This window comes from Tachysurus vachellii, chromosome 6 (genome assembly GCF_030014155.1).
Source record: "Tachysurus vachellii isolate PV-2020 chromosome 6, HZAU_Pvac_v1, whole genome shotgun sequence".
Classification (NCBI taxonomy): Eukaryota; Metazoa; Chordata; class Actinopteri; order Siluriformes; family Bagridae; genus Tachysurus; species Tachysurus vachellii.
The window spans coordinates 24,810,942-24,832,930 of record NC_083465.1 but is presented as its reverse complement, the minus strand read 5'-3'; the positions used below and the strand labels follow the sequence as shown (position 1 = coordinate 24,832,930).

Sequence of the window (21,989 nt, the reverse complement as noted above, 5' to 3'; positions counted from 1 at the left end):
GCAAAAAATGGTTAAGGGTTGTTGATCGGAGGATTGGGGCTCAAGGCCTAGCATAGCCAAGCTGCCACTGCTGGGCCCTTGAGCAAGGCCCTCAACCCTCTCTGCTCCAGGGGTGCTGTATCATAGCTGCCCCTGCACTCTGACCCCAACCTCCTCAGTTGGGGTATGTGAAGAAAAGAATTCCACTGTGCTGTAATGTATATGTGGCGATAATAAAGGCTTCTATGCTATGCTCTAAACTGCCAAGATGGAGTCATCTTTTGCGTCCACCATCTTTATAATGAAGGCTGGAGGTCAGCTGCAGTGTCAGTATGGTAGCCTGGACAGTCTTAGATGGAGTATACTTTTGAACATAAGGTGTGGACCTTGACAACCAGGAAGAGTTTTGGAGGAAAGTGTAGAAATGATTAGGTGGAAATATGTGGAGTTATATTATCAGAATAACAGGTAATTAATTCCATATTCTTTTCTTAAGAAGGCTTTGGTTTGAAAATATTCCTTCGGTGGACATTATGGAATCTCTTGTATAACCTTACTAGGGTTAAACAATCAGAAAGACGATCTTCTCAGGACATTCAAAATCTGTGATGAAATTCATTCATTCATTCATTTTCTTCCGCTTATCCGAACTACCTCTGGTCACGGGGAGCCTGTGCCTATCTCAGGCGTCATCGGGCATCAAGGCAGGATACACCCTGGACGGAGTGCCAACCCATCGCAGGGCACACACACACACTCATTCACTCACACAATCACACACTACGGACAATTTTCCAGAGATGCCAATCAACCTACCATGCATGTCTTTGGACCGGGGGAGGAAACCCGGAGTACCCGGAGGAAACCCCCGAGGCACGGGGAGAACATGCAAACTCCACACACACAAGGCGGAGGTGGGAATCGAACCCCCAACCCTGGAGGTGTGAGGCGAACGTGTTAACCACTAAGCCACCGTGCCCCCCATGCCCCCCACTGTGATGAAATTAGAAACCTAAAAATCATGAGATGTTGCTCAGAGAACAACACGAGTCAGACCACACAATCCATGAAAAGAAAATGCTGTAGCATTCAGACAATTATGGGAAATCAACAGCACACATTGGAGGACACCTGTAACTTGTGCTGCCTACACAAATCTACATGGATCTCTCTCTTACTGCATTGTGTTTGCATTGTTTCCATCACACAGGTATTATAAGTGTTTATGCCCACACCTCCAGATAAGCTTCTTATTTAGGGAAATCACGTTTCTTAGTCATTATCCTTTAAACATGGCATCAAAAACCAGCTCTGGCAAGCACACAGTCACACATTAGGTTGAACTGCTGAACATCAGAAAAAGATAAGCTGATCAGAACAAAAACACAATGTCACACCTTCATGTGCAACATTACAGCACAAATCCTCTGCACTAGCACACGCTGCACTCAACTCTGTCACCACACACTGTTCTTGAACAGGTCTATGGTTGTGGTAGATTTTTACATATATACACAACTTACACTCAAAGTTCTATAAATATAACCATATATTGAAGGTATTACACAGCAGTGTGCAAAGTTTTATTTATTTATACAAATATATTTAGTGTATTATGTTGAAAGATTGTTTTATAATATTACTCCGTTATATCTATTTGTTCATTATTATGTTGGCTTCTAAGCCAAACATTCTGTTTTCCTATTTAAGCTTAGACAAAAATTTATCAAGAGTAACTTTGCGAGCCACATGCACCAAATTCGGATATGTTGTAGAAGTTTGTTGCTATTACTTTTCTAAGCGATCTGAGTACCGGTACTTCCGGTACCGGGTCTCAAAGTGGCCTTTTTTCAAAATTTGGAGGTTTATAACTCAGCGAGCTTTCGAACTATCTACACCAAACTCGGCCAGCTCCTTTAGGGTGATACTCTGAACGAACTTTTAAATTGGTGTACCGACTGGCCTTCCGGTTGTGCCGCAGCTCCGCCCCCAAAATATGCAAAAAATCAAAAAACCTTTACAACATGGACATGTGACATATCAAAACACTCACAACAATGAGAGGAACTTCCTCACGCGTATTTTGATGACATCAAATGCTCGTCTCCACTTACCTCCAAATGTTTTGGCACCCTAGCTTTCTGTTTACTTGCTTCCAAAAGTAACACTGACCCTTATGTCCACTTGCCTCCAAAAAGCACCAGCCTTTGCGAATACTTGCATCGTCAAAGCCAACATCAAAGTTTGTTGCGACGAACTTTACAAATCTAGTTCTCTTCTGCAGTACTGGATTCTTTTCTATTCTATTCTATTCTATTCTATTCTATTCTATTCTATTCTATTCTATTATGGGGTGTTGGAAATTAATTTCATTGTACTTGTACAATGGCACAGTTATTCCTTTCTTTTCTATGATGCAATGCTGTATAATTTTAGATTAAATTGTACAACATTATAGCATACAATATTTTATTCTATTCTATTATTCTGTTCAATTTTGTTTTATTCTGTTCTCGGTGGATGAAATGGAATTTTCTTGCACTTGTACAATGGTAAAGCTATTCTATTCTGTTCTACGCTTCAATGCTCTATTATATAATAGTATATTAAATTGTACAGCGTTCTATCATACAATGTTCTATTCTATTCTATTCCATTCTTTTCTATTATAGGGTGTTGGAAATTAATTTCACTGTACTTGTAGAATGGCAAAGTTATTCTTTTCTCTTCTATGATGCAGTGCTCTATTATGTGACGACGTGACGTGACGTGACGTCACATACGGCTAAGTATGGTGACCCATACTCAGAATTCGTTCTCTGCATTTAACCCATCCAAAGTGCACACACACAGCAGTGAACACACACACACCATGATCACACACCCGGAGCAGTTTGCAGCCATTTATGCTGCAGGGAGCAGTTGGGGGGGATTCGGTGCCTTGCTTAAGGGCACCTCAGTCGTGGCCGGCCCGAGACTCGAGCCCACAACCTTCAGGTTACGAGTCAGACTCTCTAACCCCTCTCTAAGGCCACGACTGCCCCTATGCTATATTAAATTGTAGAACATTATATCATACAGTATTTTATTCTAATTTATTCTGTTTTATTCTGCAGTAGTAAGATATTCCTTTCTGTGGTATGTCATGCGGTGAAATTTTATTATATTGTTCACTGCTTTGTCATTGTATCTCTTCTGTTTTACTTTACTCTGTACCTATCCTGCGATATTCAATACTATTCTATTCTGTTCTATTCAATAGTTTTGTATTCTATCCTAATCCAAACCAATTTATTATATTATGTTTGATTCTAAAGTCTTCTATTCTATTCTTTTCTGGACTTTTGTCTTCCACTGAATGCTCTCTAAACTAGGCTTGATTGATGTGTTAAAAAATAATACAGGGCATTTTTACTGTGTGTGATGTACTGTACCGTATAAGGTGATATTTACGTCAAGCGAGTTCTAACTAAACAATAATGCAGTCACTGCCACATTTACACTTCTCGCCACAAAAACAGTTTCTGTCCATCCACAACTGGCCTAATCAACAACATCCAGGACCCAGCATGGTCTGTTATTTGCCACCTTGGACATTAATAATCTGTCTCACCCACTGTTCAGATACATTACATTAATGTTCACAAATCTGACCCTTATAATGCACATTCCTTCCTCAAACCGGGAGCATTTGCTCCTGTCCACTGTACACTATTGTATATCCTGCACTAATGTACAGTTCACTTTTACTTTCAATTGTAATATACGTTAACATAACATTTTTAATTGTATATTTGCACTGGCCACTTTGCACATCCTGCATTTGTGTACAATTCATGTCTCTGTTTTTTATTTAATTCCAATTGTTTTTTTTTTTTAATCTTTATGCTTATACACATTATTTTATAACCTTTGTTTCTTATATTTATGCTTTTTCTCAATTATTACTATGCACCAGCAGACCAAGACAAATTCCTGCACATGTAGACCCTACAGTACCTGGCAATAAACCCGTGAAACAAATAAAAATACTATAAAGTACATTATAACATCCAGCTCACTTGTTGTTGTACTGATAATCCTAATCATTATTATGTGTCTGTGACAGTGTTTTTAGAAAAGTGTATTGTTACACCGTGTAATATTGACGGTATATTGTCATTTGTGTACTTAGTTTTATAAGGTTCTTGGTCTGGGTTAAAAAATGAAATGGAGAACCTTAATATGTAATACTAATGCCACTAAACGATCCAGATCTACTGCTAAACCAAAATGATTAGGGAGTTATCTATCAGTATTTGTGGATGTATATTGTTCTCATGGATGCAGACATGCTATTTATTCCTGAATTCAGAACCCTGTTTGTTCCTGCAGGTTTGTTGGTGGGGACTTTAGATGTTGTGCTGGACTCCAGTGCACGTGTCGCCCCGTACAGGATCCTTTATCAGACGCCTGACTCGCTGGTATACTGGACCATCGCCCACGGTAAATCACTGTACTTCATACCCTGTTCTCACCGCTGCTCTTAGAATATTCTCTCACATCTTGCCCCTTGTTCTCCATCGTCTTCCTGAGTGCCAAGCATTACCTCATTCTCCACTGGGTTTAAAAGCTTAAAAGTAAATTATCCTCATCCTCCTCCCCTTTTAAATGGCGTTTAGATGCTGGCTGTGGAATTATGTGTATGATGTCAGCCAGTTTGTTTTTTTTTTTTTGTATGTGTATGATCTCAGCCAGTCAGTTGTGTTCAGGGTTTTGTGTTGGCTTTGGTGTTGTGCGCTTCACTGTACACTGCAACTAGTGCAGTATTGATTGCAGACTCCAAAATCTCCCTCTTAGCTGCAGGCTTTTAAGAATAGTGCATCTAGGCGTGCTTAATTGAATTTGGCTTGGCCACTTACGCTAGCGAAGCCTGGTATTTCTCCATGCTACAGTCTCCAGTCTCTTAAAACCACTGTTTTATGAAGCAAAATATAGTGGATGTATGTGTTAATAATAGGACAAACCGGATGTGAAATGGCACAAAGGTGCTGAAAGAACAGTGTAATCTATTGTGAGGATGTATGTCTTTATTTCCTTTGAGCCCACTTCAGTCCCTGGGGACAGATTTTGTTCACTCCTTTTAGCTCTAATGTGGTTTGAGGAGAGCTGCAAAGTGGGAGACACTCATCGACACATTTTTGAGGTTTTACTTTCTTGCTATTCTTAGCCTGAAATACGCTTCACTGTGTATACATTACTATGTATTGAATTTACATGTTTGTCTACGAGAAGCAATATTCATTTGTATGCTAAACACTTACATACATGAGGGTTAAATAATGCAGCCAATCAAAATATACACACAGAAAACACAGTATAATATAAGTGTTGTATTGAACATGTATTAAGGCTAGTACACACACAGTTCGGGTGTAGGATGTGACTGCAGATTTACTCCATGTCTAAAATTTTGTAATATATCAAAGTGTGAGAGATGCTAAACACAACACCTACCATGGAGGTAGGACAAATAAACATCTCCTTCCTGAAAACTTCACAATGTAGACTATTAAATGGTTTAAACTTCTTTATTTCTCACATACTGTACATATTACATATGTTTGGTGTAAGGTACTTTTTTGTAGTTACTCGTCCCACAGTGCAACAATGAACAATAGAAAAATATGAGAAATAGAATGAAATAAATCTAGATGTAGAGTAAAATGTATATATAGATAAACATATAATAGTATAAAAACAATAACAATATAGTATACTACTACTACTATAATAATGATAATAATAGTATAGTTGACAGAATTCCCATTAGCGCTTATCTTATATCAGATGTCATTACTCATACTCTTATTTCTGACTGTTACAAAGTGCTGACATTAGAGAGGCTTACCATGAAAATGAAACAAATGTCTTCTCATTGAAAACTTCACAATATCATCTATTAAATGTTTTTTATTCATTCATCTTTGGGCCTTTTTACACCTGGACACTTCATGTGTTTTCTCTGATCCGATAGCTATCTGATTTGTTAAAACCGTTCCATTTACATTAGGCCACATAAATGCGTCTCGGCGAATCGGATATCGATCCGATCTTTCTACTCCCGCCCAAAATGCACATATATTTTACCTCATTTTCGGGGTTATATGGGGTTTCTGACTCGATGCAAGAATCGTGAGTCATGAGGCTTCAGATATACCTTTATTCGTCCCACAATGGGGAAATTTCTCAAAACAACCACATTCATTTACACCTGTCCAGTTTCATCTGAAATGTGTCCCAGACCACCTCCTGAAGTGGTTTGAACCATCGGATTTATATCCGTCTCGAAAACGTTTCGGAGTGCGTTTAGACCTGGTCTTTTTACCATCGGATAGCTATCTGATCACAGAAAACACAAGAAGTGACCAGGTGTAAAAAGCCCCTTTAATGACCGACTTCAGTAAAACTGGTCAAGGATATGGTGAGTTCATATTCTGAGTCACACTAGGCTCAAAATGGGAAAATATTACATTTTTACTTTGGATAAAATAAACAAAACAGTACACGAGTAATTCTGCACCTTATGTAACCTGCAGCAAAACACTGTGGATTTGCCAGATTAAAAGATTTCTACAGATTACCTCCAGTCTCATTAATACCATTTTATTAACAAAATATTTTCCGTGCTGTTTTATGAAGTGTAGTGAAGTGAATATTCCACGTCTTAAATGTGGATTAGAAATTCTTGTTTGTATGGACCAAGCTTTAAAACCCAAGCTCATTACTATAAGTCCTAAAATACTCCTATGTTATGGGATAAAACAAGAAATAAATCAAGACAGTGTGTGGTGCAATAGGAAAGTAATCAGTAACAAGGTAGCTAGTTTCTATTATCTCTTACACTAAAGCAACTATAAGTTAGTTAGTTAGTTAGTTAATAACCATTATTTAACTATGATCAAAACTTGAGTGAATACATTTTTTTTCTAACATACAAAAACCCCCCCTCCCCAGAAAAGCGGAAAAATAGTGAAAATAATAAATAAAAATATGTAGTAATATGGGGGGCACAGTGGCTTAGTGGTTAGCACGTTCGCCTCATACCGCCAGGGTTGGGGGTTCGATTCCAGCCTCCACCTCGTGTGTGTGGAGTTTGCATGTTCTCCCCGTGCCTCGGGGTTTCCTCCGGGTACTCCGGTTTCCTCCCCCGGTCCAAAGACATGCATGGTAGGTTGATTGGCATCTCTGGAAAATTGTCCGTAGTGTGTGAGTGCGTGAGTGAATGAGAGTGTGTGTGTGCCCTGTGATGGGTTGACATTCCGTCCAGGGTGTATCCTGCCTTGATGCCCGATGACGCCTGAGATAGTCACAGGCTCCTCGTGACCTGAGATAGTTCAGATAAGTGGTAGAAAATGAGTGAGTGAATGAATGAATGTAGTAATATAAAATCAAGTAAGACAAAGTTTATACTCAAAATATTTCCAAGTGCCATAAGTTCAACCAGTGAAGGAATCACAGTATGTTTTAAATGTTCCTGTAAGCAGTTTTATATTGATGAGGCATTAATGTTAAAACCATTTCACAGCTCATGAGTAGAATAATGTATTTTGAAAAAAGATTGCAATGTCTGTTATTACAGAAATAACGTATATAAAATAATCAGGGTATAAACAGTTGCTCCCTTAACACCGTCCTCCTAAAGACAGATACAGATTTGCCTCTGACCGTTACAAAGCCCTGGTGCGAAGGTCAACTTAAAGAAAACATCACCATAGAAATGCTCACACACCCTTTCTGTTAATACAGAGCGCCTGTTATAAAAGTCATCATGAATTAACTGTAGAAATAATAACACAGAACAGGCTTGTAAATCTAAATCCGTCACGGTTTGTCATTGTCAGTTCGATTTATCAAGGCATAAGCTTTTACATATTTACTCACTCACTCACTTTCTACCGCTTATCCGAACTACCTGCCTTATCTCAGGCGTCATTGGGCATCAAGGCAGGATACGCCCTGGACGGAGTGCCAACCCATTGCAGGGCACACACACACTCTCATTCACTCACGCAATCACACACTACAAACAATTTTCCAGAGATGCCAATCATCCTACCATGCATGTCTTTGGACCAGGGGAGGAAACCCCCGAGGCGGGAATCGAACCCCCAACCCTGGAGGTGTGAGGCGAACGTGCTAACCACTAAGCCACCGTGCCCCCTTTTTCATATTTAGTAGATTTTAATAGGAAGTAGTTGGTGATTAGTCATGCGTCAAAAAAGTCACAACCGAGATGTAATAACATTAGCATTGAAAAGAACATAGTGAAGCACTAATACGTTGTATACTTACTAAACAGCAGCATCTGAAGTTGCTGAGTATTAACTCTTGTTATCAGAAGCCAGAACATGGGATTTGTGCCCATGTTCAGTATTGAATGTATTTCACAATCCACATTTCTTCTTCTTCTTCTTTCGGCGTTTCTTGTTAGAGGTCGCCACAGCGAATCATCTGTTCCCACCAAACTCTCTCCTCGGCATCGTCTAATCTCGCACCATTTACCTTCATGTCCTCTTTTAACACATCCATATATCTCCTCTTTGACCTTCCTCTTGACCTTTTATCTGGCAGCTCCATCTCCAACATCCTTCTACCAATATAACCATCTCCCTCCTCTGTACATGTCCAAACCATCTCAGTCTAGCATCTCTGTCCTTGTCCACAAAACAGACAACCTTAGCTGTCCCTCTGATGTGCTCGTTCCTAATCCTGTCCATCCTCGTCACTCCTAAAGAGAACCTCAACATCCTCATCTCTGCTACCTCCATCTCTGCCTCATGTCTTTTCCTCACTGCTACAGTCTCTAACCCATACAGCTACACTCCACAGTTAATACAATATAAAAGTAGACAATTAGGAATTTGTAAGAATTAAAAAATGTATAGTTTTTAATAAATAATTCTGCTTTTACATTACATAATCATATTATATAGAAAAGTCCCATAAACTGTTTTCTCACATAAATGTTCAAAGTAAATGGTGGTATTATACTTATAACTCCAATCAAATGTCCGAGATGCCCCAAGTGCTTGTTCCTAAGCATCTAAAATTCTGTCTAAAGTTATCCTGACAGAGGGAAAAACGTCTCTCACTGAAAGCGACTATAAAATAATTCATTCGTTCATACTGATTGAAAATGTCCCATATGTGGATCTCCGTTCCTCCTGCCCAATGAAACGCCAGTGTACATGTGATATAACCATTAAGACATAGACAAATTTTCAGTTACTTTGTCTATGTCTTCACAGTTATCACATGTATGAATGAGTCATTAGCTGATATTTATTCATGCATTTTCCTGTATTGCGATCCATCAGTTAATGCAACAGCATAAAACATCACACATTTTTCTTCGCTAAGATCCGTCACTGACTGGAATTCGACTTTATCAGTTTGCCTTTTGAAGCATGACACAATATTATTTGCTAACATTTTTTTCTTCCTACTCAAGAGTTCATGGTGATATCACACCATTAGAGGTGGGAAAAAGCCATTAACATTTTAATGGAAGATTAAGAAAATGTTTTGTGGCTGGATTTTCTAATGAGAATTTTATCATTTGCATAATATCCATTTTTTTAATTCTACCAAGATGATAAATAAAGGGGAGTATGTCCTTTGTTACTATAGCGGCTCATGGTAGTGTGTGTGTGTGTGTGTGTGTGTGTGTGTGTACAGGAAGCTCCCGTAGAGAGATCACTGAACACTGGGAGTGGCTGGAACACAACCTTCTGCAGACGCTGTCTATATTTGAGAATGAGAATGACATCACTACATTTGTCAAGGGCAAGATTCAGGTAACACACACACACACACACACAAACACACAATACATTTTACCTTATTATTCTAGACTCTGTCTGTGTGTTCATGAGGGATTCTGAAATGACTTGTGTTTCTGCACTGACGTCATTTCTTCCACTTCCTGAGCTTCTTTCTGCAGTGATTTACTGATTTAGCACTTTTTAATAACCCAATGAAAATCCCACGTTATACTAAGTGTAATAATCATTAAGTAAACAACAGAGAACAAATTGGGTAACAATTAAAGTGGAGACACCAAGAGCTGTCATGATAAATTGTGAGCTTTACATTATAAATGGTGGAATAATGAAAAGCCAAGATGTGATAGTACAGAATATATATTATGGCAGCACAAAGTGGTTAAGGCTCTGGGTTGTTGACTGGAAGATCGGGGTTCAAGCCCCAGCCACTTATCCCTATCTGCTCCAGAGGTGCTGTATCATGGCTGACCCTGTGCTCTGACCCCCAACCTCTAAAGTTGGAATATGTGAAGAAAGAACTTCATTGTGCTGTAATGTATATGTGACAAAATTAAGGCTTCTATCTAGGTAGTACAGTTAGCTTGCACTGTAGCTCTGCTAAAAGCTAATATGAAGCCTGGCAGCTAGCTTGTAAAACAAATATAATAACACATTTTCGTGTTATTTATTAGGTAGAAGAAGGTATATGCTCATTTAGAGGCAGGGGCGATTCTAGAATTTTCATTTTAGAGGGGCTCAGCCCCCAGGGTAGGGCTGTATACTACTAACCTTATTGCAATCCACTATTCCATTGTATTCCCTGTATTACTCTAATATATGTATCATGATACACTAATGATTCATATATATAAAATTAAAATTAGGTTTAATAATACAAAACAAAATAACTCCACATGATGTTTCTCTCTCTGTGCCATTTAGTGCTTTCAGACAATATAATGATGTGTGTCTTTAATCATTTCTGTGCATGGCTGCATATTTGTAATGCCAAAATACACAATAATATGTTTTACATTTTAAAAGGTCAATTAAAATAAATCATGGTCGTTTTCTAAAGTATGTTTTCATGGGTGTTAATCGCTTCATTTTTGTTGGAAGAAAAAACAACTATCACACTGTGATAAGGGCTGAAGTTGAACGCAGCGAAGACACATTGGATGAGAAACCGAACTGTGTATCGGTCCAGTAAACTGCAATTACAAGAACTGCACCGATGCAGATGTCATATCATAGCAATCCATCAATAAAAGCACACACACACCTTGTACTCTCTGATGTTCGCTCTGCTCGGCGTCACTGCGGATTGAAAAACGCGCTGAATCCACGCAGACTCAGTTCAGGGGAGGAGCCGAAACATGACGCAGCTTGTCGCCGTTTCAAATGCGTTTTTAAAGTGGACTGAAGCGATCAAAAAAATAATTCACAATAATTTGCCCCTGTTTAGAGGCATACAGGGTGCTTCTGGTGAGTGGACACAGCTAGTACAGCTTGCTGTGTTAATCCGCTAACAAAGCTAATATGAAGCCTGTCACTTAATTAACAAGCATCAAATAACCACACAGTTTTCTCCCAATTTATTATGATCAGGTTTAGAATACTATTTTCTAACTTTTAAACAAAAAGAGTCCTTTATTAGAGACAAACCTGAGTGTTAAAACACATGAAGATAAAAGACTTCAGAGCTTAGAGAGAGTTAGTTTTAACTGGAAAACATACATATGTATTACAAGAGTCTAGATTTAGACAGATAATAGATATAGATAATAGATAGATATTTCCATTAGAATAAATTTTCACATTTGTACCTATTCCCTAATTTGATTAGAGCGCAAAAATATACTTTGCTCAAAACCATTTGACTTCCAGTGCAGATATACATATATGTACAGTCCCCTCCAAAAGTATTGGAAGCAAGAATATTTATATATATATATATATATATATATATATATATATATCTATACAATATATATCTATACAAATTGACCTGAAGTGCCGCTGAAATATATTTCTAATCACGATTTTTTTTACAAGAAATGGCTCATTTTAATCCCAACAGCTTTTGTAATAATGTTTCAGTGCAAAACGAAACTGTCAAAAAGTATTTTAATATTCACAGCTTGGTAAAGCCCATTGAGTCAATTTTTGCAAAGACATAAGTGTTGTCGGCTTGTCATATGAGCTTCGCCTGTGACCTAATAATGGATCAGTTAGGTCTCAGGTGTGTATAAAAAGAACCCCAGTACACTAGACCTTCACATCAACTGCAACTAGACCTCTGCAAACATGCCTAAGATTCACCCTGAGACTAAAGTTTTAATTATCAAGAGGCTGAAGACCAGATCCACTGCTGATGTGGCAGACACCTTCAATGTGTCTCAGCGTCAAGTACAGAGGATTAAAAAAAAGATGTGAAGAGACTGGAGACGTTTTGGAGAAGCCCGGGTCAGGCAAACCCCGCAAGACAACTGCTCGAGAGGACCGTTTGTTGGCTCAAAAATCCAAGGCCAGCCCATTTTCAAATATTGCACGAGACATACTGGAGCCCGCATGGATCCGAGATTCACCCAGAAAACAGTGAAGTTTGGTGGCGGAAAAATCATGGTCTGGGGTTACATCCAGTATGGGGGGGTGTGCGAGAGACCTGCAGGGTGGAAGGCAACATCAATAGTCTAAAATACCAAGAAATCTTAGCTACCTCTTATATTCCCAACCATAAAAGAGGCCAAATTCTGCAGCAGGATGGTGCTCCATCGCATACTTCTCTCTCCACATCAAAGTTCCTCAAGGCGAAGAAGATCAAGATGCTCCAGGATTGGCCAGCCCAGTCACCAGACATGAACATCATTGAGCATATGTGGGGTAGGATGAAAGAGGAAGCATGGAAGACGAAAACAAAGAATATTGATGAACTCTGGGAGGCATGCAAGACTGCTTTCTTTGCTATTCCTGATGACTTCATCAATAAATTGTATGAATCCTTGCCAAACCGCATGGATGCAGTCTGTTACGTCCCATATTATTAATGTTTCCAGGAATGGTATATTGTTTTTGTTGTCTTCCCTTGTGTTTGTTCTGTGGCTTTAACTTTTGTTTTAGTAGGGCGATGCGACTACCTGCATGGACAATATGTCTGCCAATCACCGTGACGACAACGCGCAGATCCACCAATGAGGGCGCCCTACTGCTGATTTAAAGGCGCACCTGTTCAGGAGGCGGGAGCTCTCTCTGGCATGCCACAATTGTTGTAGTGGTTGTGTGGTCGTGGACTCACGTGCTTGTTCTGCCCTGTACCATCCTTGCATTACATTTTTATGCTTAATGTCAAGGTTATATCCCTGAACTACCAATGACCATCGCATAAGACGTTGATTCTTATTATACATTCTAGTCAGGAAAACTAGAGGGTTATGGTCAGTGTAAACAACTATAGGTGCACTTGAAGAACCTAGATACACTTCGAAAAATTGCAAAGCGAGCAACAACGCCAACGTTTCCTTTTCAAAGATTTCAAAGAGTGGCACGCGTCACTAACCTAGTGCACTAGACAGCAATTAATGGCTCAGTGGTGCACATGTATGTCACGTGACTTCCTACCTGGTCTTTGTCTCTTCCCCCGTTCGGTACTGTCATTTGATCAGCCCGAGAACAAACCGCAGGAAATACCAGAGAGACGAGACCCAAAACTGAGCCACGAGTTACTGACTCAAAGAACACTGACTTCACAAAAAGGTAATGCAAGGATGGTACAGGGCAGAACAAGCACGCGAGTCCACGACCACACAACCACTACAACAATTGTGGCATGCCAGAGAGAGCTCCCGCCTCCTGAACAGGTGCGCCTTTAAATCAGCAGTAGGGCGCCCTCATTGGTGGATCCGCGCGTTGTCGTCACGGTGATTGGCAGACATATTGTCCATGCAGGTAGTCGCATCGCCCTACTAAAACAAAAGTTAAAGACACAGAACAAACACAAGGGAAGAAAACAAAAACAATATACCATTCCTGGAAACATTAATAATATGGGACGTAACACAGTCCTTCAAGCTCATGGAAGTCATAATACAAGATATTAAATTTGGATCTCACAGCACCACTACTTTAATTTGCTGCCATATTTTTGTATTTGCAGTAAATTTGTTCAATTTCTGTATAGGCGACAAAACTTTTGCCAAAGTCTTGTCAAAATTTGACCTTTCTGTCTTGATTAAATGATAAATCTTTTTTCAGTGAAAATAATTTATTTCAGTGCATTAAACATCATTTGGGAGGGTTTTAGCTTTTCATATGAGCTAATTCTAACACCAGTTGATTATTTAAAAGTCAGGTTAATAGCAGGTGTTTCTACAAAATAGATAAGTGACAAGACTTTTGTCATGGACTCTATATATATGTGTGTGTGTGTGTGTGTGTGTGTGTGTGTGTGTGTGTGTGTGTGTGTGTGTGTGTGTGTGTGTGTGTGTGTGTGTGTGTGTGTGTGTGTGTGTTTCTGCTCTATAACCACAACAGAAAGAACCCATTTTAAATCTGTGAAAAGAGGGAACATTGATCAGAGGCATTACACACGCATGATGCAAAAAAAACACGCAAAAAAAAAGAAACAGTCAGAGACATCTAACAACCAAGGTGAAGGTCTCACAATCCACCATTCGACATTGAGAGCAGTAATATAGATCCCGAACTACAAACCATCTTCAGTTAAGAATCAGAAGCCCAGATTGGAATTTACAAAGAAATATTGACATGAGCCACAAAAGTTCTGGAAGCAAGATAGACCTTTACCAAAGTGTCGGAAAGGCCAAACTGTGGAGAAAGAAAGGATCTACTTGTGATTCACAGATTCAAAAAATACATACATTTTTTGTTAAGCACAGAGGAGGAACTGTTGAGGGGTACAGAATGAATTCAGAGGTTTACAGAAACCTTCTATCTGCTAATTTAAAGAAAAAAATCTAATTAGGAGGAACTTCTTTATGCAACATGGCAATGACCTAAAACATACTTTCAAAACAACACAAGACTTCATCAGGGCAAAAATTGAAAGGTTTCACACTGTCAACATCAATCACCAAATGTTAAACCAATTAAGCATTATTTCACCAATTAAAGAGCAGACTGAAGGAAGAAACCCTCCCAAAACAAACAAGAACTGAATAATGCTCCAATTTAATGTCAGTGGGTCAGTGCAGTAATTCCGAATTTGCAAATGTCAGGAAATAAAAAGTAAAATTAGGATCTCAAACCTAAATATTTTCAGCAAATAGCAAAAACAAAAGAACTTGCTGTTCCAATACTTTCAGAGGTGACTGTTCAGTAACACCCAGGTGCTTCATATGAAACTTGGAATAGAGTTCATCAGTCTTTTTTCACCAATCATCAGTTTCCTAACCCTAATCCTAGTTTTGAAATGAGTGTTCTGTGGTTTAGTGTTTGTGGTGTTTAAGTAGTGTAAAAGTGCATCCTGTACTTCAAAGGTTTGTATGTAGAATTGTTCAATTAATTATTTTCAAAGGTGTATTTGTTTAACAGAATTGCAGACTTTTACACAATATTTTACGTTTGTTCCAATCCATTTTAGTACGCTGCATTGTGTTGTGTTATAACTGTACTGTTATATAACTGCATCCAGCTCTGTGCTGTCTGACAGACGGACAACGGCGTTTAACGTCTGTGAACTGTGGCATATTTATGTTTTGTTTCGTTTTATATTTTTGCTGCTTTTCTTTTTTACCTTTAAAGGGCATCATTGCTGAATACAACAAAAATCATGACAATAAGGAGGACGACGACACGGACAAGTTCAAAGAAGCCACCGCTAAGTTTCGAAGGTTGTTCGGGTTGCCGGAAGAAGAGAAGCTGGTGAACTATTACTCCTGCAGTTATTGGAAGGGTCGAGTGCCCAGGCAGGGTTGCCTCTACCTCAGCATCAACCACCTCTGCTTCTACTCGTACCTGCTGGGCAAGGAGGGTGAGCGAGAGAGGCACCTACACTTGAATCGAGCTTGTAATATGGATATATGTGGCTTAACCTGGCTGTAATTCCTATTACTCTTAACCATCATTATTGATGTTTTATGGGAAAAAAAAGATTAAAAAGAATTAAGCCTTACACCCAGCAATTTAGTGACTTGACATATCTGTATTAATGAATTGCTAATGGTAATGCCATATGATTCATTGACTAAACAAATGGGGGGGGCACGGTGGCTTAGTGGTTAGCACGTTCGCCTCACACCTCCAGGGTCGGGGTTCGATTCCCGCCTCCACCTTGTGTGTGTGGAGTTTGCATGTTCTCCCCGTGCCTCGGGGGTTTCCTCCGGGTACTCCGGTTTCCTCCCCCGGTCCAAAGACATGCATGGTAGGTTGATTGGCATCTCTGGAAAATTGTCCGTAGTGTGTGATTGTGTGAGTGAATGAGTGTGTGTGTGTGTGTGCCCTGTGATGGGTTGGCACTCTATCCAGGGTGTATCCTGCCTTGATGCCCAATGACGCCTGAGATAGGCACAGGCTCCCCGTGACCCGAGGTAGTTCGGTTAAGCGGTAGAAGATGAATGAATGAATGAACTAAACAAATGGTGCATACTTTTGTGGGAGAATTGATGCATGACAGGGTAATGTGATACGCCCAGCTATTTGTTAATGTTAATATTGTTTTTACCGGTGTATTGTTTACATTTGTTAAACTGTGGGACGTAGATCAGAAGAATTTGAATCCCAGTAATCCGCTGAGCCCCTGATCAAAGTCCTTAACCCTCACTTGCTCAGTTGTATAGAAAGGAGACTAAAAATTAGTCAACACCTTCTGACTAATCATGTGGTATAACTGTACAGTGTTAACCACTGATGTTCTATAGAGAGGACACATTTGCTGGTGTTCACCCTCTACTTTGTTCCTGTCCTCATTCATAGCCAAACTGCTGGTTCGCTGGGCTGACATCACTCTACTGGAAAAGAACGCCACACTTCTGCTACCGGACATGGTGCGAGTGAGCACCCGCTGCAGTGAGCACGTCTTTTCCGTGTTCCGCAACATCAACGAAACCTTCAAGCTTATGGAGCAGCTGGCCAACATTGCCATGCGCCAGCTCCTGGACAACAAGGGCTTTGAGCAGGACCGATCACTGCCCAAACTCAAGAGGAAGTCACCTAAGAAGGTGTCAGCTCTCAAGAGGTCAGTGCTGGTACCTAAAAAAAAATGTATTAATGAAAATAAATATCATTGTGTTCATTATGGCATGCCTGCACATATTTCAATCATTTTTATCATTCTATCTTTAGCTATTTGTACGGAGAGTAGAGTCTTAAAAAAGCTACATATAAATGTACCAATTTTTCAGTTACTGTTTTTGAAATAGTGCATTATATTTTATCAGGAAATACATAAATGAGCTCTAAATGATAGTTTACAGCACAGAGTAAGGTCTATTTTCGACCAGTCAGGTCACATGTTGGTCAGGCAGAGATAAATGGACGATTAAAATGTTAGTAAATCTAATAAAAACAGATTGAACCGAAAATATTCCATTGCCAATATGGCAACATTGCAGTAAAACTAAAAATAACACCTCGCATGTTATTTTAATGTGAAGTCCAGTCTTATCTGTGGCTGCTTAGACTCAAGAACTAAGCCCGAGGCTATAGAGCAGACAAACAGCCTCCTCATTCTTTATACCAGCTTCATTACAGATAACTATATATCTAATCTAGATAACAAGCTAGGCTAATTGACACTGGTAAGTGTGTTGAAATGGTAAAGGTTTGTGTCTGATGAGTTGCCTTTATTTTCACATCAACACACAAAAAAAAACGCTCCTGCCAGCAATGGTCAAACATTTCATTTTGTTTCAAGGTGTTTCATTATGGATGTGTGAATAAAGATGCTCTGTTTATCCGATCGAGTCAAAATATGGTCAAAATATTGCGAGACAGTCTTTAAGCATTTTATTTCTAGTAACACAACCATAAGGTGAGTTATTCCACGTCATACAGCCGTACTTAGATTTATATCCAAAATGTGAACGTCCTCTGCATAGACCCATAAATCATTATTAAGCATTTTATTTCCAGTTGTCTGTCAAATGAGAAATTGTCCTTTAAATAGTATAGTGGTCTATCACTTATCTTTAGACACTTCGGTCTATGGACTGCCAGAGAAGTGTTGCTAAGAGGCACAACATCCGACTCGTGTGCTTATGGAGAGATTTAAGCCTCAGCCCAATTGGTTCCGTAAAAGAAATTAAGTGTTCAAGCGCTCTATAAAAAAAGATGATGCTGCAAATCTTTGGAATATGGAGCCCTGCCAGGTTTATAAAGCTGAAAACAAATCTCACTTTCTGCAAAGCAAGTATGAAGGAGATGTCTGGGTTTCTAAAAGGTCAACCGGTGGTGAATATTTTTGATGGATCTTTGAGGATAGACATGTTTCATAGGCTGTTTGAGAAACTGACTATGTATCAAAAAGTCAAGGTTTTGAAGTACAGTCTTTTCACCATGATTTCTTATTTATTATTATTTAGTGTGAAACACCCATGTTAGTTCGTGTTATCATTTATGATGTATTGGCTATAAAATATGTTATTCATTCGTCAGCCTCTCTTGGAGCTAAAAAAAAAAACCCACTAAGACTTTCCATAGTCTGAAAATGATGTCTTAGTAGAAATTCTGAAAGAAAAAAAACATACCTGAATTTTGATGTGTGAAAGTTTAAATGCAGCCATTTTGAAAACAGCTGTTTAAAATAGTCTGTTTACATTTCAGGGATCTTGACGCCAGGGCTAAAAGTGAACGATACCGCACGCTGTTCCGCTTGCCGAAAGACGAGAAGCTGGACGGACACACAGACTGCACGCTGTGGACTCCTTTCAATAAGATGCACATCCTGGGCCAAATGTTCGTCTCTACCAACTACATCTGCTTCACCAGTAAAGAGGAGACAGTGTGCAGCCTCATCATCCCCCTGCGAGAGGTAGGTTTGGATCTGCAGGAGTGGCACAGTTCTGTTTAGAAAAAAAACATGGATATTATGGTATTGCTTTCATATTATTTTGGGAAGAGATAAATTAAAGTTGAATGTTAATTTTAAGATGATGTTTGTTGGGTGGTTGGATGGATGGATCAACCTATCTATACAAATATTTATGTGTAGGGTGGATGGATATATCGCTGTGTGGATATGTTGATAAAGGTAGATAGATGTGTAGCTTGGATGGATGGATGGATGGTTGGGTATACAAGTTGATAAGTATGTTGATGGATGGATGAGTGGATGGATCAGTAGGTGGATAGATGTGTAGGGTGAATTAATAAAAGGTGGGGTGGATAGGTTGGAAGCTGGGTTGATGGATGTATGAGTGAATGGATCAGTAGGATGATAGATTTGTAGGTTGGTGATGGATCATGGATAGGTGGATGGATGGGACGTTGGATGGACGACTGAGTTGATGGGTAGGTGAAAGAATAGCTGATGTGAATTTTGCAAAAAACAAATCTAAAAATCAGTTCAGTTTACAGAGTGGTCCATACACTCTGCATCTGTATGCTTATATATCTTATATATGTATCTGCCTTACATAATATTTAACCAGGACCTCTTAATTTAATTAGACATTCAATCTCTTTGCTAAAGGTCACGGATCAGTCTCGGATGCTATTAGCGTCACGTGATGAGTAGCAGCGTTTGACCATCTCGCACATTTCCTCCATCAATGTGTGATGTATCTGTGTTACTTTTACTACCTGCAGTCCAAGACTACATCCAGCTGATCATCTTTCAAAGTCTAAGGCGTATATAGAGATCTGCATAAGAGCAGAATGATAACCATGTGACATTTTGGTCTGATGTGGATCTGCAGGAGCTGTATAGCATGTCTTTTTCGATAATGCTCACATTGACAAGCTGATGACTTACAAAATGTGTTTCGCTTTTGTGAAGCGTGCATGTGGGTGTGTGAGCATGAGTGTGTGCGCACAGGTGGGTGGAAAAAAAAAAAAAACATGATCAGTGTGACATGAATGAAAGGATAAGGCAGCGAGCTGTCAGACTCTGTTAGTATCTGGGAGTTGTGGCCATCGCCAGCTGATTCACTCTTTTTCGGAAAAACATGACGGACCGTGTGACAGTTTTCAGGTCAAAAAATGTCAGCACACATTATGTTTGTTTCCAGTCTACAGACTCACACTGCGTTAATCACTGTGTTTAACTCTGATTCAGCATCAGCTGTTTTATTATGACGTTTCCTACATGCTGCAACATGTAGTGTTTTTTTGAGGAGCACTGTTAAAATCGTTTGAAAGTGTTGCGGATTTTCTATATCGACAGCTTTGACAGAAGTCACAAGGCAATGAAATGTAAGGGAATGGGATTAACGCATTAATTCTAATGCCTTATTGCTCCTATAGCACTGGGCAATTTGCTAGAGCTTGCATGTGACGTTCCATTTGCTAGATTTTTCTTTAAGGAGATGTTTATTTCATGTTAATAAAAAGAGTCTCCAATACCAGGGCTTTGTAACAGTCAGTGGTGAAGCTGAAATATTTGGTTTTCTGACATAGTGTGACATGGAAGGGTTGAAACTTGGAGATGATTGCAAATAATTTTGGAGTAGGTTTGATTAAAGCTGGTAGCGAACAATCCGAAACACAAGGCAAAGTCGAGATTGTGAAGATGTACACATTGATACTTCTCTTGACACACAGGGGTTTAAAACACATGGACAAATCATGCAGAACTCCAGAAAATAATGAGAGATTTTTGAGCAACAACCTATGACACGACAGGGATGGAGACAAGATAGGAATCTAAATATATACACGTGGCAAAGTAAATAAACAGAAAAGAAAACAGAATATAAACGAATACACGCAGGAATAAAGCTGAGCCTGAGAATCGTGGCACATAGGAAAGTCTTCAAAACGCTTTCTAAGTAATAATCTGTATTGTTTTTGTGGAACTTGATGAGAAACCAGTGTTACAATTGTTTTTAGCAGCGATAGCAGGAAGTAACTTGTTAGCAAACAATCCACAGCATTAAATGTAATTATAAATGGATAAAAATAATGACATATGATTTAATAAAATCGACACTGTATTCATTGGCAAATTGCAGGAGTATAAGAGGAATAAATGTATTTAGGATATGCTATTATATAAAACTAAATGACAGCCTTCGATTATGTTTCTATAACTCTATTCTATAACTCTAACTCGATCAGGTGACCATTGTGGAAAAAGCAGACAGCTCTAACGTGTTACCAAGCCCACTCTCAATCAGCACCAAGAACCGAATGACCTTCCTGTTTGCTAACCTGAAAGACCGCGACTTCCTGGTGCAGAGGATCTCTGACTTCCTGCAGCAGACCTCCTCCAAGATCTACTTTGAGCGAGAGATCACATGCAGCCTCACCAGCTCAGATGATGAGGTGAGCATTGGGCGTTATTTTATTTGTGTCTGTTTTTATCATAGTCTGCGATCCTGTTTTTTTTTTTTTGTTGTTTGTTTACTGCAGAAACAAAGTTTTAAGGATAAACAAAGCAGTACATTGTGTGAGCTGGTCATGCAAGTGCTTTTTTTGGAGATTTTGCTTGGAGCTTGAAAAGCTGTATCAGGATCTACTGCCTATTGCATTGACTATAATTATCCATCTGTCTAAGGTTACGTTTTCCACAGCTACAGACTTCTCCTTTGTGACTTTAATTTGTGTGTGTGTGTGTGTGTGTGTGTGTGTGTGTGTGTACACAGGTGTACTCCCAGCACAGCAGTCTCCTCTCCTGCAGTCCACAGCGCAGCAGTCTGGGCTCAGAGGGTGAGAACGAGCGCCAGTTCAACCTCAACGACAACAGTGTTCCCACGGCAACGCAGGCCCTCATGACCATGTATCGGCGCCGCTCGCCTGAGGAGTTCAACCCCAAACTGGTAAACACTCAAACACACACTGTTCAGTATCACATGCTTAAACACATGCTCAGGATTTTGCAGAATAAATTTTATTGATACAGAATGTGTACAGATTAAAACCCTCAGGCTGGTGTGCTGTTATCAGAAAACAAACAAAGACTGGGCTAGGTGGTATGATGATGGAGCCTGACCTGAACTGGAGATACTGTTGATTATTTCCAATACCAGAGCATCTTAGAGTGTTTTCCAAGGATTACATTGTTTATTGCTTCTAGTTACAAAAAGCCAT

At 39.4% G+C, this 21,989-nt stretch overlaps 1 protein-coding gene across 4 annotated transcripts in view; it reads left to right on the top strand.

Moving 5' to 3' along the window:
- tbc1d9 (TBC1 domain family, member 9 (with GRAM domain)) overlaps window positions 1-21,989 on the top strand; it is a 46,813-nt gene that overhangs the window by 8,029 nt on the left and 16,795 nt on the right. For all 4 annotated transcript variants that reach the window (XM_060873075.1, XM_060873072.1, XM_060873074.1 and 1 more), the window contains exons 3-9: window positions 4,354-4,464; window positions 9,700-9,818; window positions 15,546-15,774; window positions 16,716-16,977; window positions 18,564-18,771; window positions 21,018-21,224; window positions 21,545-21,718. In XM_060873075.1, coding sequence (XP_060729058.1) covers window positions 4,354-4,464; window positions 9,700-9,818; window positions 15,546-15,774; window positions 16,716-16,977; window positions 18,564-18,771; window positions 21,018-21,224; window positions 21,545-21,718 — 1,310 coding nt within the window. The remainder of the gene's footprint in view (window positions 1-4,353; window positions 4,465-9,699; window positions 9,819-15,545; window positions 15,775-16,715; window positions 16,978-18,563; window positions 18,772-21,017; window positions 21,225-21,544; window positions 21,719-21,989) is intronic.